At 50.1% G+C, this 27,616-nt stretch overlaps 1 protein-coding gene across 7 annotated transcripts; it reads left to right on the forward strand.

Annotated features, from left to right (window-relative positions):
- OVOL2 (ovo like zinc finger 2) lies at positions 1–27,548 on the forward strand. Of its 7 annotated transcripts, none has more exons than XM_070247093.1 (7): positions 372–748; positions 1,015–1,132; positions 1,436–1,542; positions 2,140–2,288; positions 2,955–3,184; positions 15,200–15,389; positions 26,895–27,548. In XM_070247093.1, exons 4-7 carry the CDS (start codon positions 2,189–2,191, stop codon positions 27,206–27,208), a joined length of 834 nt encoding a protein of 277 aa, XP_070103194.1. In that variant the 5' UTR covers positions 372–748; positions 1,015–1,132; positions 1,436–1,542; positions 2,140–2,188; the 3' UTR covers positions 27,209–27,548. The 7 variants fall into 7 exon arrangements, with proteins under 7 accessions (XP_023481839.1, XP_070103194.1, XP_070103195.1 ...); XM_070247094.1 differs by having other exon boundaries at positions 610–748; positions 1,468–1,542; XM_070247095.1 differs by lacking the exons at positions 372–748; positions 1,015–1,132; positions 1,436–1,542 and having other exon boundaries at positions 1,916–2,288.
- The last annotated feature ends 68 nt before the right edge of the window (positions 27,549–27,616 follow it).

The raw sequence follows: 27,616 nt of genomic DNA on the forward strand, positions 1-27,616 counted from the left end.
ACCCCACCCCCGCCCCGAAACGGTTGCGTTGCCTTTTGCAGTTTCTAGCCATAAATCCTATCATTCTGTAACTTTTTCAGATAATCGGCAAAGTGGTCCAGGCACGCACTGATTTGAAATCCAGTGAAAGAAAGAAAGAAAAAAGCTCCGTTAATGGAGTAGACTGCCTTTTTGGTAAAATAAGGAATTTTGAATGAAGTTTGAAAGAGTTTTATGAGATGGGGATAATAATTCTGTGATTTCATAGTTTGACTTTATTTTTACTTTCATTCAACCAAGCTCCTTCTCTCTGGGAAATCTCCAGTTTGTTGGGAGATAAAAATACCTTCGCAGAATCTCCCAAGAGCTGCGCCATCAGCCTCACAGACCAGAAACAAGGCTCGTTTCCCTGTGCCGCGATGAAAATGTCTTCCTCCTGCTCCTGCCCAGGCTCACTTGGCTCCAAGTCTTTTTCATTCTTACTTGGTTGTCCTCAGGGAAAATCTGGAGCCCTGACAAGGTTGAGCCCAGAGAGGGTGACCCCTTGAGGGCAGGCCGGGAGGCAGGACGCGTCTGTTCCCTCCGGAGTCCCGGCAGAGCTGCGCCCCCTCTCCGTGCGCCGGGAGAGTACTCCAGCCAAGCCGCGAAATCCGTTACCAGGCTGCCGTGTCCCCAAGGGCCATTCGAAGGCGGAAGAGGACGGGGAAAACCGCTGTGTTGATTCCCCGGCCTTGTGGGCTGGGCGCGCAGCCGGTCAGGTTACAGACAGGTGAGTCTGGCTGATCAGCGAGCTGCTGAAGCCAACGCACCCCCGGCCAGACGCGGCCTCGCAGCCCCCGGAGCTGGCGCACGTCTCATCACCCCCCGAAGGCGGGTGCCCGCCGCGGCCCTGGAGCTAGTGCTGTGCGTCCCTAGGCGCACGCGAGCAGGGGCCGTGGAGGGGCAGCGCGCCCCCCAACGCGGGCACAGCCGCTCTTAGAAATTTGGCGTCTTTCTTTTACCGTCTCCCCTTCTTTCCCTCCCTCCCCCCTCCAGGTATAAAGGTAGATAGGAAAAACCAAAACACAAATAAATACAAAGTTCTCCAGCCACCTCCCCAGCAGGGGCAGCAAGGGGATGTAGCCCATCTTCACTTTACTGGCTTCCTGGAAAGGTATTTCCCAGTCTCAGAATTTGGGGAGCGGGCGGTTAGAGGAGGCAATAATGGGAGTGGCGAGGATAAAAAATGTGTTTGGAAGCTGCGTTTGCTAACATGCGCTTGGCTTTTGTTTCCATTGTGTGTTTATTTGCGGTGAGGGTGCTCTTGGGGTGCAAGGTCTTGGGGTGGGAGCTGGTTTGGCGGAGCAAGCTGACGTTTTTCTTAGATTGTATGGCACAAATCTGTGAAATAACGTGTTCTAAAGATGCTGAATTTTTAAATTTATTATTACTATGTTTATTTGGGGGACTGTTGTAGATGATGGGGGCCCCCAAGTTCCCCTTTTCCAGAGTCCTGAAGAATCTCCCCGCCGCCTCCCCCTCCGCTCGCCGAGATTTCAACGAGCCGCGGGAATGATCCACAAGGTGCAGAGGAACTGAGCCATTTTCAGGCTTGCTTGTCGGAGACAAATCCACTGGGGGGAGGGGGGGCGGGGGCAGCTCTCAGGAGGCCCCAACTCTTGAGAGGGATGCCCTGGGAAGCGGTCCTGGGGTTTACCTAAAAGAGTTCGCCCTGAGGTGCCTGTGATGGGGGAATGGGGAAAGGGGGTTGATTAACAAACGTTCTTCCCTTTTTAAAAAGGGGAGGGGGGGAGAATCAGACGTTAAATTCTTTTGCAAACATTCATGCCTAAGGAAGGGCTGGAACAGGCAGCCCTGGCCGCCGGAACCGGTCGGACAGGTAGCGAGCTTGTTGACACCGTTATGTTGCAGGGCGCATGCTCACTCCCAAGTTTCCTGGTGCCTTTTCTATTCCACCTTATGAAACTTTTTCCTCGGCGTGGTCTCACCCGCGATTTAAGGCATAGGTGTCGCCGAGCAGGGCGGCTGGGAGTCGCCGGGCGTGCGGGGGAGAGGCCTGGGCCGCGCCGCGGCGGGGGGCGGAGGGAGAGGGCAGGCGAGGCGGGAAGGTGGGCTCTGGCCGCCTGGAGCCGGAGACCGAGCCACTGCCGCCGTCCCTAGCGGGGAGCAGCCAAGTGGAGGGGGCCGAAGTCGGGGAGGGGGTCCCACCATGCCCAAAGTCTTCCTGGTGAAGAGGAGGAGCCTGGGGGTCTCGGTCCGCAGCTGGGATGAGCTCCCGGATGAGGAAAGGGCAGACACCTACATCCCAGGTGAGCGCCGCGCGGGGGCCGGGCCTGGGCGCGGGGCTCCCAAGGTGGGGGCAGGGCTGGCCAGGTCCCCTCTGCTCATCGGCAGGGGCTGGACTCCCCACCCCCTTCAGCGGGGAGGAGAAGGTCTCTGAGGTGCGAGAGGATCAAGACTAAGAGGCTGGGAAACCAGGGACGCCTTGCGCCCCCTTCCCCCTAGTGGGCGCCTCTAATTGCCCGGCGGCGGGACCGTTGGCTCAGCGCGGGCCGAGGTGGCCCAGGAGGGGTTGGGGGGGATTGAAGGCCATTAGGGGCTACCAGCAGTCCCATGTCCTCACAGGGTTGCACAAGGATCCGTCAACCCCTTTGGGGTTAGGTGGATAGAGGTCAGACCCTCCTACCCCCATTCCAGGGAGAGGAAACTTGGCGCGCGTGGTCTCCCGCCGCTCATGGCCTTCGGTTCCTCGTGGCCGCGAGAACTGGGACCAAGGAGCGGCCCCCAGAACCCTGAGCTGGTTCGGGAGGCCAAGCCGGGGGCTTGCTTGCCCACCCCCGCGGCTTTGCCCACTTGGCGAAGTGCCCAGGTCCGGGGCGGGGCGGCTGCGGCACCGCCCGCAGGTCAAACTGCCGCGGGCGCCGGAGCCTGACGCCGCGTGTCTGTGTGTCGGGGCGCGGCCCCTCCCTCCGCAGTGGGCCTGGGCAGTCTGCTCCACGACCCCCCGGAGGACTGCCGCAGCGACGGCGGTAGCAGCAGCGGCGGCGGCAGCAGCAGCAGCAGCAGCGCGGGGGAGCCCGGAGGCGCCGAGAGCAGCTTGTCCCCGCGCGCCCCCGAGCGCGAAACCCCCGAACCCCGCGACGCCGACGGCCCAGGTGGACACCTGGCGGCGAAGCAGCGCCCGGTCGCCAGGTCGAAAATCAAGGTACAGTGTCGACTCTACCCTCGCCGCCACCTGCACCACGCCCTGGCGTCAGGCTCCCGGTGTCCGCGCCCCTCCCTGCCGCGCCCGCCCGCGCGCCGGGCACCAGTGCACGGAGCGCGCCCGCCGCGCAGCTCCTGCACCTGCCCCTGGGCGGCGGCCAGGGCGCCTCCGCGCGTCCTCCCGCCTGCCGGGTAGCCAGACGCCCGCGCCCCTGCGCCCCGAGGCCGGCTTCTCGAGCGGGCATAGTCTTCCGAGGTGGCTTCAGGAACTGCCTAAAAGATTCAGGCGCAGCTTCCTCCCTCCAGCAGCTCATTCTGTGCTCAAGGCCCAAGGAATAACCAGGCCGTCGGGGTTCCCAGTTCAGAAAGGAGGGACCCAGGTTCCCAGCTTCCACCTTCGGGGTGCGTTTCCTAGCGGTATGTGAATTCTGAGAGTTTCACACCCTTCCTTGCGTTCTGGAAACGGTGGTGGTAGTTAGCACACAGTAGGCCTCTCACAACAACAGCTATTCCCAGTGCCAATTATGGCGTGCGTATCCGTTAGACAGGAGGTCTGTGCTGGGCGCTTTAAATCTGTCATGTCTCTCAAGTCTTCTTGAATTAAATTGATGGACAAACGGGTTCAACTGCATACTGCCTCAGTGACCTGCCCCCAGTCGGTTGGAGTGTTTGTGCTCGTCCATCACGGCGCTTCACACGCCCACCGCCACCCCGTCTTCTAGAGCTGTAAGAGACCGATTATCGGGACGCCCATCTGCCCTTTCCTGGTAGAACTTCCATGATTGCTCAAAAGTATCCGTTGCCCGCTCAGATTGAGGAATCCCATTCCACCGACTCCCAGCCAGCTGGGACCTGGGAGTGGCGGTTTAGGAGTCACCTGACCCCAGTTGCGAGCCGGCTGGGCCACAGTGTGACGCTTTGCGGGCTCCAGGTCCTCAGTGTAGGTAATAATTCTTGGGCGCCCCGGGACGGTCCCGCAGCCCCGCTATCCAGGCCGGTGGGGGCGATGGGGAGGAGGAACCCAGCGTTTGCTGTGGAGTGGCAAAGCCCCCGTTAGTTTTCCTGGGAGAGGCCATCCCTCCCCTCTGCATATTCCTGGCTCCCGGGGCTTGGCTCGGGGGTGGGCTGAGGTGCATTTGGTTATGAATTGAGGCTGGAGGCTTGAGCTGGAATCCTTAGGAAAGATAGCTTCACTAGGGGCCGGCCTGCTGCTTGGTGTTAAGATCAGCGGCCTGGGGCCTTTCTGGGCCACAAGGGGTTAAGTGGGAGGGCAGTTTGCCTGTGACTGGTGGCTCTGCCCTTCAGGAAATTCTACAAAGTGTCTCACTTGCATATTTATCACCAGGCTGTAAAGACAATTGCAATGTTGTTTTGGGATTGACTGTAGCCAGTTTGCCCCTCTGTCCCCCAATTGCCCAGGTGACCCTGGAGAGAAAAGTGGCAGAGGAAAAATATCCAATCCCTTGACCAACATTTTAGGAGATGTCTGTTTGCTGCTCCGGGCAAAACAGTGCCATTGGAGCCCTGGATTAAGGAGATGAATAAACCAATCTTGTTTCCATGATCATTGCCTAAATACTGCCCCCAGGGGTGGGGGTGGGGCACAGAATTTGCTCCTCGACCATTAATTTAGCTTCCAGGATGTTCAGGTTCCTTCTCTCTCTCAGCTCCTCACAGATAGGGGACATCTTGGTGTTAAGACGCTCCAGGCCTCCCGAATTATTGGCCATGGTGTTGGCCGTTTTCAAGTGGCTGGCTGAATTGTTGTGTGTGTAACTCTGGAATTTTGTGCAAAGCTGCTGAACTCTAGGAATTAGCTTTTTATCCAGAAGAAGAGGGAAGCCGCTCAAGGATGAGGCACAAACATGATGCATTGTTTTAATGACAGTTTGAATGACTTGAAGACACTCCCCAGGCAGTTGGCTCTTAGGACCAGAGGAAGGGCAGGTTTCAGCCAGTGCCCTGCAGAGAGAGGCCACATCCCGTTTAACTTGTGGAGTGCCTGCCGTGGAGGAGGCAGCCAGCAAATAAAACTGTTCCCATCTTTGTTTCAGAATCATCTGATAGTCACAGTTAAGCCTCTAGGCTCCAACATTGTTAGTTCTTCCTTGTGTGACCTTGGGCAAGTTGCTTATCCCTCTGAACCTCAGTTTGCTTGTCTGTAAAATGGAGGTAATAATGATACTCACCTCATAGAATTATGAGGATAAATGCGTTAAGAGTAGAAAACAGTAGGTGCCCAGTAACTCCAGCTGTAATTATTTGGATTGGTGGACAGACACAAATATTAATTATTAACTCTATTATAGGAAAGTGAACGCTAAACCAGAAGCACAAGCAAAGATGTGATCAATTCTGGGCAGGGGAAGGTTTCTCAGTGTGGATTTGAGGGCTGTGGAGGAGGGCGAGAGGCCGGCTTTAGGGTGGTATAAGCTGAGCCCAGAGCTTCAGTGAGGAAAGGACTAGCGCTGTGGTGGCTGGAGAATGGGAAAACGGGCCTGCAGGGGTCAGGGGGAGGGGGAGATTCTGAGCTGGAATCGTAGCCGGGACAGGCGAGATGGTAAAGGGGCCAAGCCAAGAAGTGTGGATGCTCCTCGGTGGTCAGAGGAGGGGCTCTGGAAGGTTTGTGAGAAGGAAAAACCTCGATTGGGTCTGTCTGACCAGCTGTGGTTGGGGATATGTTATCTCTTCTGAGCCTCAGTTCCCTGATCTGTAAAATGGAGAAAAAATAGAACGGGCCTCTCAGAAGTGTAGATTAAATGAGATAATGATGGCAAATGGTTAGCACTTTTGTGCGCATGTAAACTGCCCGAGAGGGCATTAGTTTTGTCACCGTCCAATATTTTGTTGCCCACGGTCGGGACAAGCGATTTGCCAGCCTGCTTGTGCTGAGAAGCGGCTCTGGAAAGGAGTCAGAGGTCTGGGTTAGGAAGTGTCGCCTTTCCAAGCCTATCTGCCTTTTGACTGTGTGTCTCAGGTCTCTACTACTGAGGAGGCCAATTGATAGAACAGATCGGGCTAGGGAGATGATGTGCATCTGGGAAAGTGTTCATGCCGGAGGTCCAGGCCACTTTACCTCCCTTTGTGCTGGACCCGTTTGCAGGTCTCCAGCTGTGGGGTAGAGGTGATGTTATTCATTCCTGACTCAGTGGCTGGTATGGACTAGCAAGTGAATTTGTCTTCTCAGCTCATCTCATTCTTTTCTCTCTTCCTTTGGCCTCTCCCAAGGATTCTTCGAAAGGAATTGGGTTTAGAATTCTGTCAGATGTATTCCTGGCCTTTTACCTGGCTCTGTAGTCCGAGTCTCCAGTAGTGACAGATTTGTGAATATGGAGTAGTCTTTTTTTTCCTCATTTTTTATTATGGAGAGTTTCAAAGGCACAGCACCTGTCACCTGGCCCCAACAACCGTGAGCCCAGGACCAGTCCTGCTCATCCCTCCCCTGACACAATTTTGAGGCAGATCTTAGACATTATACTATTTCTTCTCTTTCTTTCTTTCTTTTTTTGTGAGGAAGAGTGGCCCTGAGCTAACATCTGTTCTAATCCTCCTCTTTTTGCTTGAGGAAGATTATCCCTGACCTAACATCTGTGACAATCTTCCTCTACTTTGTATGTGGGACGCCACCACAGCATGGCTTGATGAGCAGTGTATAGGTCTACGCCCCGGATCCAAACCTACAAACCCCAGGCCACCGAAGTGGAGTGCTCCAACTCGACCGCCACACCACAGGGCTGGCACCTGACATTGTACTGTTTCAACCATAAATCCTTCAGAATGTGCCTCTAATAGATAAAGATAAGAATACATTGTCACACCCACGTTTACAATGGTGTTTACATTGCTAATTGTCTCATACATTCATCCTTTTTTTTCTTTCAGTTTGCTGAATCGGATCCATATAATGTCCATACATTATAATTGATTGACATGTCTTTCAAATCTCTTTTAATTTATACATTTTCCCTTGATTTCTTTTTCATGTTACAAGTCAATTGTTGAAGAGCTGGGTAATGTGTTTTGTAGAGTTTCCAGCAATCTGGATTTTGCAGAATGTGTCACCATGATGTCTGATGTTCCTTTGTCCCCTGTGTTTTCTCTGAATGGGTAGGTGGATCTGCAGCTGCACTGTGGTAGCCATAGTCACATGTGACTTTAAATTTAAATTAAGAGGGGCCAGCCTGGTGGCTGAGTGGTTAAGTCCACGCACTCTGCTTCGGTAGCCCAAGGTTGCGCTGGTTTGGATCCTGGGCGCAGACATGGCACTGATCATCATGTGTCCCACAGAGCAGAACCAGAAGGACCTACAGCTAGAATATACACCTATGTACTGGGGGGCTTTGGGGAGAAGAATAAAAAAAGAAAGAAGATTGGCAGCAGATGTTAGCTCAGGCACCAATCTTTAAAAAGAAAAAATTTAAATTAAGTAAAAGTAAAAATTAATTTCCTCAGTTGCATGAGCCACATTTCAAGTGCTCAATAGCCATGTGTGACTAGGGGCTACTGTATTGGATGGGACAGATTAGAACATTTCTATCATTGTATTGTTGCAAAAAATTCCATTGGATAACATTGCCCTAGATGCTTGATCAGGTTTATTTTATATTAGCTAAAATCTGTCACAGTAAGGGTTGTCTGTTTCCATCAAGAGACGCATGATGTTTGCTTGTCTCTTTGTGATGTTAGCAGCCATTGATGCTCACGGTCTGAATACTTCAGGGTACCAGGGGTTGCAGAACAGTGATCTTCTATTTCCATCCTTCATTTATTAGCTGACATTCTTCTGTAGAGAAACTCTTCCCCTCATCTGCTATTTGGTTTCCCAGTGAGGCAGTTCATTTAGGAAAGGCAGAATGAGATTCCTGTTATTTACCAGTTTTCAAGGTAATCAGTTGGCTTACCAGAATTCTCTAGTGATGGTCAGTTAGTTTATTTTTAAGTATTGTTGTGAATCATAGATTTAAGTAGTTTTAAAAAAACCTATCCATTTGATATTTGGGAACATAGCTCCATTCCTACCTCCTTGCCTATTGTCTTCTGTCTCCTGAGACAGAATAGGATGTCCGTCTCCCCGGCCTCCATTGTAAGTCACTGACCATCTCCTTGGCCGCACCTTTGGCTAACCAGACTCCTCGACTCTAGATCGACCAGAGGCAGGGAACACTTCCTACTGGGCTTGTGTCCCCAGCACCCTGTACAGTAATGCCTGACTCGTAAGAGGACATAAGTCAACATAGAACAGAGATATGGGTAGGGAAGAAGGAGTCAGCAGTCCCTAGACAGAAATGAAAGCATTTGGAGGAAAACACAGGAAGTGAGAAGAAAAGAGAGATCTAGGAAGATGCTTGGAATGGATGCTTGAAAAAGGTTAATAAGTTAATTAAAAGAGAAAAGAGAAGGAATAGGAGAATGATATAAATGTTAGCTATACCAGCTTTTAATTTGAATATAGGCTAAGTGGGATTTTATTGTTGGAAGGGACTGCATGGGTTTCCTTGCAGACAACAGAATCCACTGTAGGTAGCTTAAGCAGAGAATTGTTAACTATAGGGTACTAAATGGACTAAAGAAAGACCAGGCTGAGCTCCCAGAGCCACACTGCAGACTGGGCCACCTAGGGAGCTGCAGCTGCTGCCTCTTTGGCTCCTGCTTGTGCATGATGGTACTTCTGCAAATGCAGAGTGTAAAATAATTGCCGTGCATCTGCATCTGCTCAGGCCTGAGTTCAAATCTCTTGATAGTGCATGTCATTGATGGAACCCAACTCACAGCTGAAAATCTTAGCTGAAAGGGAAATGTAGTTTCTAGCATTCTAGCCTCTGCAGTACAGGAAGGCCCACCAGAAGGAGAAGGAATAGATGCTGAGCATGTCCATCCATAGGATCTACTACAGGGCCCCTAAAATATTATGTGGTCCAGTCTCCTCATTTTCAAGGGGAGAAAGGTAGACCTCAGAGAGGTTTTGTTGAATTCCTCTCGGCTGTTAGTGGCAAAGCCCAAACCAGGGATCCTTACTCTTTTAGCATTCTTGTATTGCATTGTGGAAGGTATCGTTGACACTTTAGCCATTACTCTTGACAGTCCGACGTGAAAGGAATCTGAAGCTCTTTCTCACCATGATATGAGACAAGCAACAAGGTTCATCCTCTCCGTCTCCCCCACATCACGCGCAGACCCATGGGCCTGTCTGGGTGGGAGTATAGGCACAAGCTTTGCAGACAACAAGCAATACTCAAAATCTCAGTGTGGGCCCCTGCAAGTCATGTGGGCATGAGCAGCTTACAGTTCTCTGAGCGTCAGTTTCTTCTGGATTATTAGGATGTATTCCCTTCATCATCCCTGCATTTGAGAAAGTTCTCCATCCTGCCATTTAGGGGAGTTGTGAAGCCTAAGGAAATGGTAGCTGGGACCAAGAGGAAAATTTTTGTACCAAGGAATTAGGGGAATATGCTTAGCATGTTTTGAGCACTCAAGGATAGCAAATTTGTCAGTGGAAATCTTGTCCAAATGGCCACCAGAAGGTAGCCTGGACTCACAGTACCCGCCCACAGGAACAAGGATCATTAATTTAAAGAACTTATCTGGTGGAAGCATCACAGAAAATAAAGAACTTTTTTTTTGTCCTTCAGAAATTTGACAGGTGAGTGACCTCAGCTAGCTTTGAGGTTGATCAGAGGGCCAGCCAACATCCCTGCCTCTCTGGAGGCTCTGAAGTGTCAGCAGCACTGATACAATGATCAGTTTGTTTCTGCTGCAGAGGCCTGTTTTTCACAAGACCTACAGGGGAACTTTGTGTGTTTTTTAAAATGAAAGCCGAGATCCTGCAGAAAACAGGACGGCAAGCAAGAAAGCACCAAACTGTGGGGTTGGAGAATTACTCAGTCTCTCTTCATCTCTCCTGCCCTGAGTTAATCTCCAGACTGAGGTCATCTCCCACCCTCCACAGTAGCTTCCTCACTTCATTAACAAGCATTTTGCAGAGTGTTAATTTTGGATTAAGGGTGAGACTATGAAGCGTTTTCAGAAGGTAGCATGGTATAAATACCGCCCCCCCTCCCCCCCACCGCCAGGTCTGGAGCAGTACTCTGTAATTAAAACATTAATAATTTCCATATCAAAACGTGAATGTTGACAGCAAACAGGGTGAAGTCTGCACAGCTTCATGTCTGTGTGGGGCGGTTCTTACTGCCAAGGGAGATAGGAGGGAACATTGGGTTTCAGAGCTTTGTGGATTTCAGAGTTGTGGAGGAAAGACTAGAGGCTGGGGGTTCACACTGAAGGTTAGTTCCCTTTTCCTTCCATCAGAAAGAGAGAAATTTTAAAGCCAAATGGAGAAACAAGGGGTTTTGACTAATTAACTTTTATTTAGGATCACGGGATTTTGGAGCTGTCAAACTCTAAGAGGTAGGACTCATTGAACACCAGCTCCTTTTTAAGTAGCTTTTCTTATTTAATTCCTTAACAATCCCAAGAGGCAAATATCGTTATTATCCCATTTTACAGGTGATGAAATTAAGGCTTGGAGAGGTTGAGTAACTAGCCTACGTCCCAAAGACGTGGAGCAGAATTTGAACTTAGGAAAAGAGAACTTCTAATACCATTTTATCGTTTACATCTGGGAAAGTGTGGCCCAGGGATGTTCGATGACATCACATAGCCGGCCAGGGCTAGGTTTTTATTTGATCCTTAGCATTTCTTGACTCTACATTCCACTTTGATTTTGTAACTAAGATAACTAAGATGTAACTAGTTGTGGTCAACTACCTGCAGAGAAGAGTAACAAGGTAAGATTGGTTAACCCTATTTTGAACTTTTAGGAGGTAGAGTGTTACATGTAAACCTGTGTGAGCGTAATAAAGATGGTCCCATGAGCAGACACGTGACCCAGGGAGGGACTGCCAGTCCTCTGGCGCGTGGGACATCATTGCAGGAAACCAGGTGTGTCTTCTGCATTGTGCGGCCCATCCTGGGAGAGAACACTGAGAAACGTGGCATATCTGGTGTTCTGAAGGGACTATGACACATCTATTACTGTTTTAGTTAATCTATTGCTGCTTCACAAATAACCACAGATTTAGGAGCTTAAAACAATTTACTGTTATGTCTTCTAGTTCTCTGGAATGACTGGGCTCAGCTGGGCGGTTCTTGCCTGGGGTTCCTCTTATAGTTGCAGTCATGTGACAGTAAGGTCCTGAGTCTTCTGTGGGCTTGACTGGGCTGCTGGACATTCAAGAAGGCTCATTCATGTGGCTGGCAGTTGACCTCTTTCCTTATTTTAGCTACTTTAATTATATGGTTCTACCATCTTTTTTTAACAAGTCTCTGTTGACGACGTGTAGGTCGTTTCCAGTCTTTTGCTATTACCAAATTTCAAAGCACATGACATGTGAAATGCACTATCACGTTTAGGAATTTATCCCACAAATATCCTTTCCTTTCTGGGAAGTGGAATAGTCTGGCAGAAGCTCGCTCCATCAGCCATGGTCCTTTGCCGGTTAATTCACCTGACATCTTCTTTCAGCAAGCCTCTCTTACGGCTTCAGATATAAGCTGCTAACGTCTAGGGGCTGGATTGGTCATAGACGTATATAGGTGGCAAGCAGCACTTCATGGACTGGAGGGTGCACTTTAGGAGAATTCCCTGAATGAATCAGTTTGTGCTGGCTCAGTTTTCCATGCTGGGAAATGGGAGTGTACATAAAGGTGGAGAAATGGAAAAATTGCCTTTGCTGAGGCACAGTTGGAGAACTTCTGTTTTTGCTCTAAGGAAGCAACAGGCACCTTCCCCCTGGAAACGTGGTGCTCTAAGTCTCCAATTCCTTCCCCCACTCTAATTTTCTCCCCTGTGTTAAAAAGCTTTCTGTATCTTGATCGGATGATCCATGGCCCTGTACTCCCTTAAATTGTCACTAATCTCCCTTCCCTCTGCCCTTCAAGATTTTATTCTTTTCAAACAAAATAATGCCAGTGATTTGAGATTTTCATCCTGGATTGTAATAGATCGAAGGTATCCATATTACATGCAGAACATTTTAAAAATAGGAATTTGCCAAAAGGATTAAAGTAAAGAAGATTTCGGGTATGACCTATAGTTGGCAAGTCCTTGGCACATTCTGCAGGACTTTCCTTTTCTTTTTCTTTTTTGCTGGGGAAGATTCACCCTGAGCTAACATCTGTTGCCAATCTTCCTCTTCTTTTTTTTCCTCCCCAAGCCTCAGTACATGGTTGTATATTAGTTGTAGGTCCTTCTAGTTCTTCTATGTGAGCCGCTGCCACAGCATGGCCACTGACAGATGAGTGGTTTGGTTCTGTAACCAGGACTGCACTCGGGCCACCGAAGTGGTGAGATCACCAAACTTTTAACCACTAGGCCATCAGGGCTGGATCTCTGCAGGACTTTCAAAAGACAGTTCTAGCTTTCTACACAATTTTGATTGGAATTACCAGGGTCGTTTGTCTATGTTGTATTTTGTTAGTCCCTCACTACCTCTCAGATGACCTTTATCCTGTGTAGACTTGGCCTTGAGAAACTCAAAGAATTCAGTTTGCCAATACTTGGGCCATATTTAGTCTTTTCACATCCCTTCAAGGGAGGCAATGGCCAGAATGGGAACTGCTGGACAAGGAGGAGACCATGACCTGTCCTGATGGTAGGAATAGGAAAGCCTTCGGCACAGCTGAGTCTCCCTCTGCATGAGTGCCAGTCCCTAGCCTTTTTGCGGGACACAGGGCAGAGGTGGGGTCTGAGGTAGTCGGGGACCCAGGACGGCCACCCAATTGGGTCATCAAACTCACCCCCTGCGGATGTCCTCCTGTATCTTCCGACAGCCCCCCCTTGCCCTCTGAATAGAGTTGAGCTACTTTAGGGCCCCCAAGGTCGAGCCTTTCTCTGCTACCACAGCTCTGCTCATTAACTGCTTTCCTGGGGCTCAGGCTGGCCATGCGGGACCACGCACAATTCCTCCATTTCCCGCCACCCTCTCCTGGAATATTCTTTGCTTTCCCCATCTCTTCCTCCTCGTCTGTGCCTGGCTGAGGAGCTCACTTCCTCTGGAAGCACCTTCCCTCACACTCCACGTCTGGGGTAGGCGCCCCTCTGAGGTGCCCATTGCACCCGGGGCTCCCCAGAGGTCAGTGGCCTGTTGACTGCTCTGCTCCCCCACTAGACTGGCAGCTTCTTGGGGGCAAGCAGTCCTTGTACCTCCTCCAGCTCTGGGCACAGGGCTTCTTCCAGATCAGGCTCACATCAGTGTCAGCTGAGGCTAATCAAGCTCCAAGCAGATGAGACTGAACCGGTGGAGGACGCTGACTGGAAAACTCTGTTCTGGGGTCTTGCGGCTCCCTCGAGTCTTTCTGCATCCTGCCACCTGTGTTCCACTGCCCAACAACACTTTGAGACAGTGCAGTGGCCTGAGTGTGGGCTTGGGGCCTGGGGGCAGGAATGTGCACAAGCACTTCCACAGGGCATTTAGTTGAGAAAACTAGATGAACTCTGAGAAAGCATTTGTGTGTAATGAAACCCTCTGGAATGAGATGGAGTAAAGTACTGAGCTGTGTGAGGGCCACTGCTCCGCGTCACATCTCAAGGGTGGTCCATGGACCGCCTCAGTGGTGTCTCCCAGGCGCTGGTTAGAAATGCAGCATCTAGACCCCACCTGACTTTCTGAGTCAGAACCTGCATTTAACAAGACCCCCAGGGGCTTCGTGTGCACACTGGGGTTTGAGAGGCGCTGGTCTGGGGGTGCAGAGAACGGTTGAGCTGGCCTCAGTGGAGGGCAGTACCAGGGTGGATGAGAGGCGGAGGGTATTTGAGGCTAGGATGGTGTTGAGCCAGGAGAGGACCAGCTCTTCTGGCTAATTATATTTCTCTGAAAATGTTTTTTAGGACCTTTTCTGAATAGAATTTTGGCAGAGCAAGTGGATCAATCTTCTGAAAGGTCTGATTTGGTAACTAGGAAACCTTTGAGGACTGTATCAGCTCTGGTGTTTTTCCATCACATAGTTAGAGACTCCATTGTCTCCCTTAGAGGCGGTGTTGGAAGAACACTGGTCCAGGAGGCCAGAGCCTGTGATTCGGTTATGGTTTTGCTGATAATGAAGCTGTGGGATCCTGACCAAGTCACTTTCCAAAATGATCATTTTATTTGTTCACGATTTTGTGGGTCAGGAACTAGGGCACGGCTGGGCTAGGTGGTTCTCCTCTGGCAGCGTTGGCTAGGTCACTCACTCAGCTGGTGGCCCCCATGGGCTGGGATGGAAGATCCGCTGAGGCGTTATTCATATCTGGCACCTCAATGCTCCACCGTGTGGCCTCTCTCTCCCTCCACCTGGCTGCTTGAGCTTCCTTACAGCATGGTGGTCTTGGACTTCTTATGTGGCAGCTGGTTTCCAAGAGGGAGGACGTGGAAGCTGCAAGGTCTCCTAAAGATCTGGAATTGATGCAAGCCCTGCCCAAATCCAAGGGGAGAGGAAATGGTCTTCATCTCCTGATGGATGGAGCAATATGCAGGCACAGGGAGGAAGGAATTGATTGTGGCTGTCTTTGGGGACTCTGTGTGATAGGCTCCATGACATCAACAGGACCTAGACTCCTCCTTTCTTTCTGCTCTTCCATTCTCAGCACTGGCTTCCCTCTCACAGAGCTGTTGAGCTCTAGCCAGCAGGAGGGAGTAAAGGAGGAAGAGGGCACCATCCTTCCCCCTTAGAGAGGGTGTATTGCATCAGCCAAGTAGTCCCATGGCTGTGACTTGCTGTAAGGCTGGGAAAGAGAGATGTTTAGCTGGGGCCGTGTGCCCAGCAAGAAATCAGAGGTCTGTTCTAAGGAGGAAGGGGAGAATGACTGTAGGAAGGAGCTGCCAGTTGTTTCACCTTCCCCAAAACCAAAACCTGCTACAAAATTTTAGGGGCAGAAGCTGCCACCAGGCCAAGCGTAGAGACCCAGGGAGGTGCCCTCCTGGAGTAAGCGCACTGGACACGCCCACCTGCACTGGGTCCTCACGGCCTCTCTCTGTCCCAGTTCACCACAGGCACGTGCAGCGACTCGGCGGTTCACAGCTGTGACCTGTGCGGCAAGGGCTTCCGCCTGCAGCGCATGCTCAACCGGCACCTCAAGTGCCACAACCAGGTGAAGAGGCACCTGTGCACCTTCTGCGGCAAGGGCTTCAACGACACCTTCGACCTGAAGAGGCACGTCCGCACGCATACAGGTGAGGAAGGGGGCATGTGCTTCGATTTTGGTTTTGTTTTTCTGGCCAAGAGTTCTGTTCATTTCCCACCAAAGAAACAAGTCAAGAGCATGGAGCAGTGTTATATTTCTGGAAAGATCACAGGATGGGGCATTTGGGGCCAGACTGGGTTTACCTCCTTGCTCTGCCACCTGCCGACTGTGTCACCTTGGGCCAGGCAAGCCCCGTCTCTTAGCCTGTTTTCGCCCCTGTGAGATGGGGATAATGATGCACATTCTAGTACAGCTCAAGAGAAATCTGGCTGCAAGTCTCCTGAGAATGGATGCCTGACACAGTGCTGCGGGAGATCATGTTCAGCCCTCGGTCCCGGCTGACTGCTGGAATGTGGTTCCTGTGGTCCCACTGGTGGTGTTTTAAGCTCATTTCTTGGGAAGTAAGCCTGTCTCAGAATAGCATCATGTTCCTCCGGAGAGCTCAAAAAGGGACGAAGATGCTCAGCTCACTTAGAGCTCACCGAGCCTCCTACTTGAGGGTGGCAGGCAAGTGTCTTCATCCGTTGGGCCTTCCTCAGTTTCCCTCCTTATGAAGGGTACATCTGGGTCCTCACCAGCTCATTTCACACAGACTCCTGGGGGTGCCCACTGACCTCTCTTCCAGCTCTTCTGATTGGTTCCGGCCTCATTAGTTTTATCTTAGAAACATCTGTCCTCTAGGCTTTTTGAGGTCCACAGTCCACTCCTTTGCCAGAGAGATCCCTCGAGGAGAATTCTAAGGATGCCACTGCCCTGCTAAAAAAGCTCCCCCAACTCTGGGCAGGGTGAAATCCAGACTCCCCAACCTGATGGGCTTCATGTAAGTTCCTCACAATCTGGGTCCCGTCTTCACCTCCCCCTCCCATCCCATCCCATCCTGTCTCTTTACATCTCACCACATTTCATCTCATTTAAATCCATCCCATCCTAACCATTTAACCCCATCCTGGTCGCCACCCACTCTTCTGACTGCCTCATAGAATATACTATATATGCTCTCCCTGATCCCTGAAGCCCTTCCAGGGTTTAGGGTTTCCCCTGGCATTTTGGTGGGGATGGCAAGATGTCCACTCCTCCCTCCAGATGGGGCTCCCAGCCCCTCATGCCCCACACAGGGCCCTCCTCAGAGCCTCTGTATTCAGATTTCTTTTATGGCCCTTATCACACTTTTTTGTTCTTAGAATCTTGGGCATGATGCCTTCCTGGGCTGCGAGGCATCCTCCTTAGAGTGGGCTGGCACACTAAAAGGTTTCTTTTCTTTTTTGCTTTTTAAAAACTTTTTCTGAAGGGAGTTTTTCATTTAAATGTAACATACATCCAGAAAAGCACACAAGACATAAATGCATAGTTCAACAAATTTAGAAATTCTTACAAAGTGAACACACCCGCATAGCTAGCACCCAGACCAAGGAACAGACTATTTCCAGCCCCTAGAAGTCACTGCCCCCTCCCTGTCACTAACTCCTTCCCTCCAAGAGGAGCCACCATCTTGACTTCTAACGGCATAAATTCCTGTTGCCTGGTTTTAAACGTGGTTGAAATGGAATCCTATGGTGTGTACTCTTTTGGTCTGGCTATGTGGCTTTTTTAGTCCATAGCACCAGTGAATCAGTCAAAGGTTAAGCTCTGTGTGGCCAGGCTGGCACCTTAGGTTGGGGTGGGGAGAATGCTTAGGGAGTGGCAGAGTGGGGGAGGGTCCTGGGGAATGGTGGGGGGTCCTGTAGCTGGGGGAGGGTCCTAAGGCTCATAGACAACTGACCCAAGGGGCTGGGGGAAATTGGGGACCACTTCTTCAGTCATTTGTTGTTGGTTGTCTTGGAGAGTTTCTCAGCTTTTCATCTCGATCTGAGGATGTCCCTTGCCTGGTAGGCTCTGTGGTCACTTCCTCACCCTGGCCTTTAAGAGTACAGGGGGATCAGGGAGCATTGCTGGCTCTTGGTACCTTCAGTTGAGTAAACACTGAGCTGCTGGAGCTGCCTCGTCTGTGACTGAGTTAATTCTCCATTGACGGAGAGGGAGTGTTAGGGACTGACTTCTTCTCGGGGAAGAGTGTGCAGGTTGAGTCGGTGGTGTAGTAGTTAAGAACTCTGATCTGAGTTAGCTGACTGTGTAAGCAGTGTATCTGGGATGTGATCCCAGGAGGTAGGGGGAGGCGAGAAAGAGAGAGAAGACGCCAGTGAGAGCGAGCTACTGAGTGGCTTACCACTGTGGGCAACTGGGCTCAACCCCACTGGGGTCCCTCTGAAGAAAGATATAGAATGCAGCCTAGAATTGCTCAACTCCCATCTTTCCTTGCTTGGGGGTCCATCCTGGGACCCTCAACTCCTCAGCAAACCCCCCAGCCCCATTTAGGCCCATCCTATTTGCTGGGGAACCTTTTCCGGGCAGGAGAGGCAGGAAGCTGCTGGCCATACGGGAACTCTCTGAGAGGACCTGGTGGTGGGCTGAGGGGTTTGGGGCCGGGGCTTGATGGTGTTGGCCCCAGAGAGGAAGAGGGTTAGCAAGTGAGGGCGTGGCTCACAGAGAATGGGAGGCCCTTCAGAGAGTTAACGCATCCTCTTCAGACGGCAGCAAGCTACAACTGGTCATTGTCCTCCATGCCAGGCCCATGGCATTTATTCTGTTATCTCAGGCAAGCCCGAGGAGTCGGTGCTGGTATTACCCCCGTTTAACAGAGGAGGCGGCCCAGCTCCAGAGGTCAGACAACCGAAGGTGGGGGAGCTGGGAACTACGATTGACTGCTCCTGCAGCTCGAAATCTTCTCTTTTCTCTAGAGCCCCCTTCTCTGCCCCCTTTGCCTCCTATTGCCTCCTCAGCATTCTCCCTGAGGCTGGGGCCTCGCCAGCCTGCCCCCCTTCAGTTTCTAGAAGCCTGCTTGCTCTGCAAGGTGAGATAAAGGGAAACTCAGGCCTGGCGCAAACCACACACTCCACCCTGGGGTTTAGCAGGTTGTGGAGGAACCTGAATGTGTGTGTTCAGTGGGGCCAAGGTGGCCTCTCACCACAGAGTGAGCAAGAAAGGGGCTGGCCTGCACACCCCCCCACCGCCCCCGACCCCTGCACTCCTCCATCTCCTGCTTCTCAAAGGTCACACTTAGAGCGACTCTTATAGGAGGGGCTGAAAATCACTGTAGTTGTGAATAAGAATGCCTTCCACCTGCGCTTGCCCAGAGTTCCCTCTGTCCGGTGGGGAGGCTCACGCTCAGGAGGCGTCGGGGGAAGCCTGCGCCACTCGGGCTGCGTGGGGCTGCCGAGCCCCCGCCATGGGGCAGGTCTGATTGAGGTGTGTTGTAAGTCCAAAACAGACACTGGATTTTGAAAACTTAATGCAAAAAAAGAATAGAAAATATCTTAATTTTTAATGTTGATTTCATGTTGAAATATTAATATTTTGAATATATTGGGTTAAAAAAACCGTTAAAATTAATTTCACCTGTTTCTTTTTACTTATTTTAATGAGGCTACGAGACATTTTTACATTACAAAATGACTTGTATTTTCATTTCTATTGGACAGCACTGACTGAGATTGTTGAATCTGCAGATAACCATTTAAAATTTTTCTAATCATAATTTTGACTCCTAAAGTGATCAACAGAATTATGGAGATGTCTTGAGCCTGCTTTCCCTGCCCTGGCTATTTCCTGATGGAGACGTGCCTCCAGGAAATAATGAGCCGGGAAGAGGAGCGCAGGGCTCACTGACCCATTGGCTGCTTGCAAACTTCAGAAGGAGCCCCAGCCCTGGGCACACTGCCAGGAGGCTCAGGAGCAGGCCTGGCCGCATGGCGTGAGAGGCCCCCCTCCATCTCTTGAGCTCTGTGCAAAAGGGGTAATCAGCAAAAAGAGCAAAAATGGGGGTTCTCAGACATTTGTTAAGTTCTTGTGAACAACATCACTGGCTCCAAAAGATCTCACTAGAATTCTGCAAATTCAGTCTTGCCTTTGATTGAGACGTGAGTGTTGGATTTTTGCCATTGACTATTACAAGTAAATGTTGTATTTATACCAGAAGCAAAGGTATGACACTGTTCACACAAATCCAGTAGCCAGTGAATGAAGGTATGTTTGCTTACAGTCCGATTAGACCAGGCCATGACCAATTTAAAGACTCATCTGGGACCTCAGGACCCTTCTTCTGAGAGTTGTAGCCACAGTATTGATGAGGTGGGCGAGGACAGTGTCTGAGAAAATTGGGATTAATCCCTTGCCCCATATCTCCTCCTGTCCTCTGCAACCTCTGAGAGAACAGGGCGTCTAAGGAAAGACTCAAAACACAAGAAAACATCTTGGAAAAGGTCCAGGGAAACGAGAGCCTGAAAATGTCTGACCGTAATATCCAAGCAGATGAAAGAAAAGATTAAGATGTCTTCTTTGGATATGACTTCGCCAAGAAAAGAGTAAATCCGAGGTGTGTGTGAGATGGGGAAGGAGAATGCTAGTCAAATGACATCTGGTTCAAGATTAGAAGAGAGAAACTGGTGCAGAAAAACTCCTTAACACTTTGGGAAAATATATCAGCAAACAAGTGGCTATTTTCAATCCAAATTGTATTAGGTCAGGTTCCCTAGAAGCACATTCTGAGATGGTGATTCTTACAAAATGATTTATTGAGGGAGAGCGCTCAGGAGAAACCTGTAAGGGTGGCAGGGAGCCCGACAGGGTAGAGGAAGGAGCTGACCAGGGATGTGGCCTCGGCTGGAGTCTGGCCCCAGCCTGATCCCACAGGGGCTCTGAAGTGTGAATGGCACCACTGCGTTGTCCTGTCCACAGGCAAGTGGGGGACACTTCTATGCCCATGTCACTCAGACATTGGCTAAGGGCTGCCTCTCTCCTGGGCAGGGAGGTCAATTGCCCAGTGCCCATTCCTTGGAGAAGGGGACAGCTGGGAGCTGTTAGTTGCCAACACACATGCCAGCTGGGGAACGAAGCACTGGCCCAGAATAGGGGGGATCTGGATGAGGGACTGACAGCATCCACTACACACATAATAGAAGGAATGGCCCTATTTAGGTGGAGCTGACTGGATCACTGAGGCCAACATGGGAAATTATGGCTGTTAACCCACCTCAGGTCAAAATAGAGAGGTGGGGGCCTGAGCTTTAAAGAAACAAATATATATTCAGTTCACAGCCTGTGAAAAACATCACGGGCCTGTTTTTAGAGAATACTCTTTTGGGTTCATTTAAGTGTTTAGGTTGAACCAGCTGGAATGCATCCTAAGAATGGCCATCCGTGGAAGGAAATGGTTTGCTTTTGGTGGGGGGAGACCTGTGTATTGGAGTGAAAGATAATAACCAGCACTTGCATGAGCCAGACTCAGCACTAAGTGTCTCCATCCTCGCTACTCTGGACCAGCAGCAGCAGCACCTGGGAGCGTGTTGGAAATGCAGAATCCCATTTACTGGGGGCTGCAATGTGTCTGGTGTGGTCCGGGCATTGTTTACCAGGGTGACCAGATGTCCAGGCTCTTCAGACACGCACAGCAGTTATTGCAAGTATTTTATTTTTCTCATTTGTAAAATGACTCCTTATTCTGTAAAAGACTTCAGCCAATATAAGCTCTAGAGAAGGAAGTGTGAGCCACTATAAACTGCTGAAAAGGGCACACAGGTCTGTGGGGTCCCCAGCTCAGTCTTTGTGGGCAGGTGCCAGGGGTGTAACCCCTGTTGCTTGTAACTTTACGACTCTGACTAGAATAAAGGAGTCAGTTCAAGGTGCCTGCCGTTCCTGTGGAAGCTTCTGAGTTCCACAGAGCGAAGCTGAGGAATTCAGATTTGAGGTCAGGGAAGTGGGGAGGGGGCACTGGCCGGAGCTGCAGTGTCTGCCCCGCCCCCAGGACGCCCTCCGGCTTATCTTCCATCGGGGCCACATTGAGAGGGACAGAAGGCAAACAGATCCCATCTTGAGTGAAGAAGAGGAAACAATGGTGTCTTTGTTTGGAGCCTAAAGGGAAGGATTGACTGGATTGGGGAGAATGCAGATTGGGAGAAGTTGGGAGAGGGGCGGATGGGGAAGGAATAAAGGCACCGGCGCCTGCCAAACTGCTGCGTCTTGTGGAGTTGCCTGCTTCACTCGCCCAACTGTCTCTCCTCTGTTTTATTTTTTATTTGCATTTCGACTTACTTTTTAGCTAAACAAGTAATAGGTAGGGGAAAAAATGAAAGAAAGAAAAACAAAGTGAGCCTCCTTCTCCGCGCCAAGCCTCCGGTCCTGTCCTGGAAGCCAACCACCATTTAATTTTCTTTCCCCGATGTTGTTAATAGACATTGCTTGTTTCGTGTGATAGGTATCTTACAGATGGTTTCCTATTTGCACAGGTAGACGCCCCTCACCCTTTTTAACATTTGTTAGAGTATTTCTTAATATGGAGTTGTGATATAATTTCAAATATGGAGGCATCATCATTTTCCTTTGCCCCAGTTGATGACACTCATTTCTATTTTCAGGGTTTTTTTCTTTTGTTTAACATTTCAGACAGTACTACCATGAATATTCTTGTATAACTTTGCCTACCTTTCTGAAGATGATTTCCCTGAGGTGAGCCCGAGGGCAGACACGTGATGACTTTTTATGCACTTTGCCGCATGGCCTTCCGAGGGAGTTGCCCTAAATATCTGCTCCCACAAGGAGGCCTGTCCAAAGCTTGTTGAAGTTCACGTTTGGATAAAGTTCAATAAAGGAGCACTTAGCGACAGCAAGGAGCGCAAGCAGAAAGCACCAAGAGGGAAGAATTTTCTTCAGGAAGGTGTCACATGAAGCTTGATTTTGGGAGAAGGAACAGAAAGTTGAAAACAAGAAACCCTTTTTGATAACCCATCACACAGTATTTTTGGACTAGGTAATGCTGGCCTGGGCAGGACATTCGGAAGGGCGGACCGTGCAGAAGTCTCTTCCCTCCTTCCTCCACCAGACACCTAGTGACCACATTTTTAAAAATGAACCTTTTTTTGTTGTAAAATAAGTAATACATCCAAAAGTGCATACAGATACAAAAAGTGTACCTACAGGCACAGTTTAAAGACAAATACTAAATACGCTCCCACCAGCCAGCTTCTGAGTGGAGCGTCTGCACTCTGCTGGGCTGGAGTGCAGCTCTGGAAGCTGGGTCCCTGGGCACTCAGTGTGTGCTGGGCCCTGTGCCTGTGAAGCCTTGGTTAGTCCTCAGCAGCCTTACATGGGGGTATGAATATCATCCCCACTGTACAGGTGGGGAAACTGAGGCTGGAGGGGTTCAGCAGTCAGACCGCAGACTCAGTTAATGAGTGGCAGATGTGTGATGCCTGGGTTTTCAGTGGCCTTGGACTGTTTCAGTGTTGGTGTCAGTGGGTTAATGATGTCTGCAGGGATGGCGTTTTCGGTTCCGGTCTCCCACTCCACACGCGGACAAGACTGGCCTTTGCTCGAGAGCACTGAGGCGGGTGAGGCCCCGGTGTCGGGGAGGACTTGGCATGAGTCTCCCTCGTCTAGGGCTCCTCTCTGGCCACCTTCATCCCCCCAGTGCATGGGGGATGGGGGACTCCAGGAGGGAGAGGCTTGTTTCCAAGCCCAGAAAGGGTCACCAAGGGGCTGCTGGTGACAATGCTGCCTGCACCGATAGGTGAGGGATGAATGTGGTGTTTACAGAGCGAGGAGGGGAGCAGGTTTGCAACAGTCAGTATTGCCATCACCAGGGCTCTCAGGGCCTGCTGTCTTCTCCTTTCCATCTCTGTGAGCGCAGGTCACCCATCCTCCAAGCCAGGCTCAAATCCCACTCCTCCCTGGGGAAAAAAAAAGACCCATGTAGGGGTCATCCCCATTCTCTCCATCGTGCATACGATGCAGGGCTCTGAAATTCTGGCCTTTGCTGTCTAGGCCTTGCTGGGTGCTCTGCTCGTGGAAGAGGCCCAGCTGACCTGCTAAAGGAAGAGAGGAAGGAGACGCGGTCCTGGGCATCCTGGACTCGGTCCTGGCACGCTCGCCTCTCCCAGGGGCAGGGATCCCAGGGCAAAGCAATGCATCCACTTCCAGATCACCTTTCAGGTCACCGCTGGGGGTGGGAACCTCCATGAGTAGGACATCCAGGAGTTCGCTGCATCCAAGTTAAAGCCTGGTCTAAGTGCTGGTTTCCCCACAGGTTTAGTTCGGATGTTTTAAAATAGTAGCGGGCTATTTCCAATAACTGTTGAAAGGAGCAACAGGTCTCTGGGTGAATTTCTGTTCTTATCAGCCATGGGTTTGAAATCACGTGTGTTGCTTGATCTGCCGGAGAGGTGGGGAGCCAGCCAGAGCCCAGAAGGCCTGGAGAAACACAAAGCCCACTATGGTGCACATGTGACACATAAGTGAGCATATTCCTTAAATTTGTAGAAAACTAGCCCCAAAGATGTGGCCTCTCTCCCCAGGCCAGTAGGGTTCATTCATTCATTCATTTAAAAACTATTTATTAAACACCTATTGTGTGCCAAGTGCTGAGGATTATAGAGGAGTTTCTTAACTTTTGGCAGTTTTTCTAGAATGTGTGAATATAACGTAGGCCCACGTTCTGCTTGAGTAGGCTGGAGTAACATCTCACCAAAACACTGATCCTGCAGTTTTTTCCCCTGAGTGATACAGGAGATGATGTGTGCCCTGGATTGGACCAGAAAAAAAGTGAAAGTGATTTGATTTGTTCAGGTGGTTGGATGAAGTGGGAAGGATATTTTCTTTCCATTTTGACTTCTTTATCATCTTTGTACTTAAAAAAGCTTCATGAACAGAGTGGCTCTCCTGGCCCACCTCCACGAGCCACCATTAAGGAACTGGGGACATTTAACCTTGAAGAGAAGACATGGCCACCTTCAGATACCTGAAGAGCTGTCCTTACTCTTAATTTGGCATTGCTGTAGACCTGTGACTCTCAAAGAGGTCCTGGTGCAAGCTGCCTCAGCGTCACCTGGGAACTTGTTAGAAATGCAGAGTCTCAGCCCCAGCCCAGAACCTGAACCGCCAAGGGGTGGGGCCAGGACTCTGTGTTGGCAACTCAGATTGCATCCCCTGGGAGCCTGTTGGAAATGCAGAGTCTCAGGCCCAACCCCAGACCTACAGAATCGAATATGGAAGCAGTGGTTCTCAAACCTTGGGGGCTTGCCAACACAGAGTCCTGGCCCCACCCCTTGGCGGTTCAGGTTCTGGGCTGGGGCTGAGACTCTGCACGGAGTTTTAATACACCTGCTTTTCAAATGTTCAATATTTTTTAAACAACTAGAACATTCTGGGGAAAAAAATAACCGTTAAAAAAATACATGAGAGGGGCTGGCCCGGTGGCTCAGCAGTTAAGTGGGCACGTTGCACTTCTCGGTGGCCTGGGGTTCGCCGGTTCGGATCCCGAGTGCAGACATGGCGCCGCTTGGCACGCCATGCTGTGGTAGGCGTCCCACATATAAAGTGGAGGAAGATGGGCACAGATGTTAGCTCAGGGCCAGGCTTCCTCAGGAAAAAGAGGAGGATTGGCAGCAAATGTTAGCTCAGGGCTAATCTTCCTCAAAAAGAAAAATACATGAAGGGGCGAGCCTGGTGGTGTAGTGGTTAAGTTTGTGCACTCCACTTCAGTGGCCTTGGGTTCGTGGGTTTGGATCTTGGGCGCAGATCCACCCACCCGCTCATCAAGCCATGCCATGGCAGCATCCCATATATAAAATAGAGGAAGATTGGCAAAGATGTTAGCTCAGGGACAATCTTCCTCACACAAACACACACACAAAATTTTGATAACTTGTTCATCATGGATTTTTTTTGTATTTATTTCCACTTTTAAAATATTATTTTTCTTGATTTGATGAGTTTTTGGCATACCGTTAAATTTTGTGCCTGAGGCTTTGGGGATTCCAGGCGGTGGCCCTCCTGGCCTCTGGGCTCTGAGATGGTCTGACTGTGGTCGCAGCCCCCTCTCTGCTCCACGTACTCCCAACATGATACTCACCCTCTCCCAGGTTTCCAGGCTTCTGTGACACTGATTCCTTCACAGCCAGGATCCCCTCCTTTAGAGCCTAAGGTAGACCTTACTTATATCTCTTTATTGACATTCTGACCTTACACAGTTGAGATGAGTACTGATGGTGGAAATAGGAATCACTGTGCTTTGATAAGGTTGAGCTCCCTGGTACATATGGCACATGTGAACTCTCCATCTAGAACGCCAGCCCCACCAATATCAGTCCAGTTCTAAAGCCAGCACGAAATCTAGTTTGGATATGCACTATATATGCTGATATAACTGTAGCAGATGTCGTCAGTGTCCTGCCCACACCCCCAACCCCTGCCATTGCTGGGTACATCCATCCACATTACACCTGCGCACACCTGCAACCCTGCCTGAGGGTGTCCCTGTCTCACTTCTTCACTGCCCTCCAGGGCTTCCTGGGTCACCTCCCAGATAACTCCTTGTACTGGAATCTTTGTTGCAGGGTCTGTTTCCAGGGAAACCCAAACCAAAATAAAAACATGGTTTACTTTGCCCACTATAAAATCAAAACATAAAGACATACAGGTGGGAAGAATAAAGCTCCTCCTCCCAAAGCCAGGTGGTGTGTTTTGGCTATGTTTGCATCCATTTTTGTTATGTTTGTTCTTGTGGATGTTGTGAACCTTTGTGAGCAGTTTCGTCTCCTGCCTTAATCATTTTCCTCAATTTGAACCTTTGGTGGTGATGATTTTTTCCCCCTATATTCCCTACCTCTCAGCCCCTGGTAACCATTTCTCTACTCTATGTCTGTGAGCTTGACGTTTCCACATGTAAGTGATACCATGCGGTGTTTGTCTTTCTGTGTCTGATTTATTTCACTTAGCACAATGCCCTTGAGGTCCATCTGTATTGTCGTAAATGGAAGGATTTCCTTCTTTCTCGTGGCTGAATAATATTCCATTGTGTATATATCCATATATCACATCTTTTTTATCCATTCATTCGTTGATGGACACGTAGGTTGTTTCCATGTCTTGGCTGTTGTGAAATAATGCTGCAATGAACATGGGAGTGCAAATATCTCTTTGAGATCCTGTTTTCATTTCCTTTGGATATGAAATACATATCCTAGATGTGGGATAGCTGGATCATGTGGTAGTCCCATTTTTAACTTTTTGAGAAACCTCCATACTGGTTTCCATAATGGCTATATCAATTTACATTCCCACCAACAGTGCACAAGTGTTCTCTTTCTCCACTTCCTCTCCAACACTTGTTATCTCTTATCTTTTTGATGATAGTCATTCTAACAGGTGTGACTCATTGCAGTCTCACTGCAGCTGTGACTTGCATTTTCCCGATGATTAGTGGTGTTGAGCACCTTTTCAGAGACCTGTTGGCCATCAGTATGTCTTCTTTGGAAAAATGTCTATCCAGTTCCTCTGCCCGTTTTTGGGTCTGGTGGTTTGTTTTTTGTTATTGGGTTGTGCATGATGATTTTTAATGGCTTCGTAGTTGAGAGGCTCTGGCTTGGCTGTGACCGACTGGTGATGTGTCTGCCCCTCGCCCTTGCAGGCATTCGCCCCTACAAGTGTGATGTCTGCAACAAGGCCTTCACCCAGCGCTGCTCCTTGGAGTCCCACCTGAAGAAAATCCACGGGGTGCAGCAGCAGTACGCCTACAAGCAACGCCGGGACAAGCTGTACGTCTGCGAGGACTGCGGCTACACTGGCCCCACCCAGGAGGACCTGTACCTGCATGTGAACAGTGCCCACCCGGGCAGCGCGTTTCTCAAAAAGACCTCCAAAAAATTGGCGGCCCTTTTGCAAAACAAGCTGACGTCCACACTCCAGGGGAATGCCAACCTGAGCGAGGAGGAGGAGAAGTGAGGAGGGGGTGGGGAGAGACGCCAGCGCTGCCACGTTTACACAGATTTGGGGTTTCGAGGCTATCCCGCCCCACTGGCTCTTTCTAATTACAAGTGTTCTGTTCATCTCTCTGTCCTTTTGGGGCCTCAGCAAGAGGATCTGTTCCAACGTTGTCAGTTATAATAGTGGCGTCAGGCCCCCGTACCCCATGTCCTATTGAACAGTCACAGTTAACGAGTTTGTGGATGGCCGTGATGACCATGGGGGATTTTTTTTAGGGTTTTCACACATGGAGGCAGAGGTGTTCTTAGAGAGACTACCATTTTATGGTGCCTTGAAATAAAAGTACTTCCACTTGAAATGCTGCTCAAGCAAGGAAAATGAATTTTATTTTTCAGAAAGAGTTTATGGGAATTACTTTAATAAATG

Source organism: Equus caballus, chromosome 22 (assembly GCF_041296265.1).
Source record: "Equus caballus isolate H_3958 breed thoroughbred chromosome 22, TB-T2T, whole genome shotgun sequence".
Taxonomy (NCBI): Eukaryota; Metazoa; Chordata; class Mammalia; order Perissodactyla; family Equidae; genus Equus; species Equus caballus.

What these genes read in the sequence shown, in the direction of transcription:
- OVOL2 (XM_070247093.1), top strand. Translation starts at nt 2,189, where the DNA reads ATGCCCAAAGTCTTCCTGGTGAAGAGGAGGAGCCTGGGGGTCTCGGTC. An exon ending in GGCAGACACCTACATCCCAG is followed by an intron (nt 2,289 to 2,954) that starts GTGAGCGCCGCG and finishes CTCCCTCCGCAG; the next exon opens with TGGGCCTGGGCAGTCTGCTC. An exon ending in GCACGTCCGCACGCATACAG is followed by an intron (nt 15,390 to 26,894) that starts GTGAGGAAGGGG and finishes TCGCCCTTGCAG; the next exon opens with GCATTCGCCCCTACAAGTGT.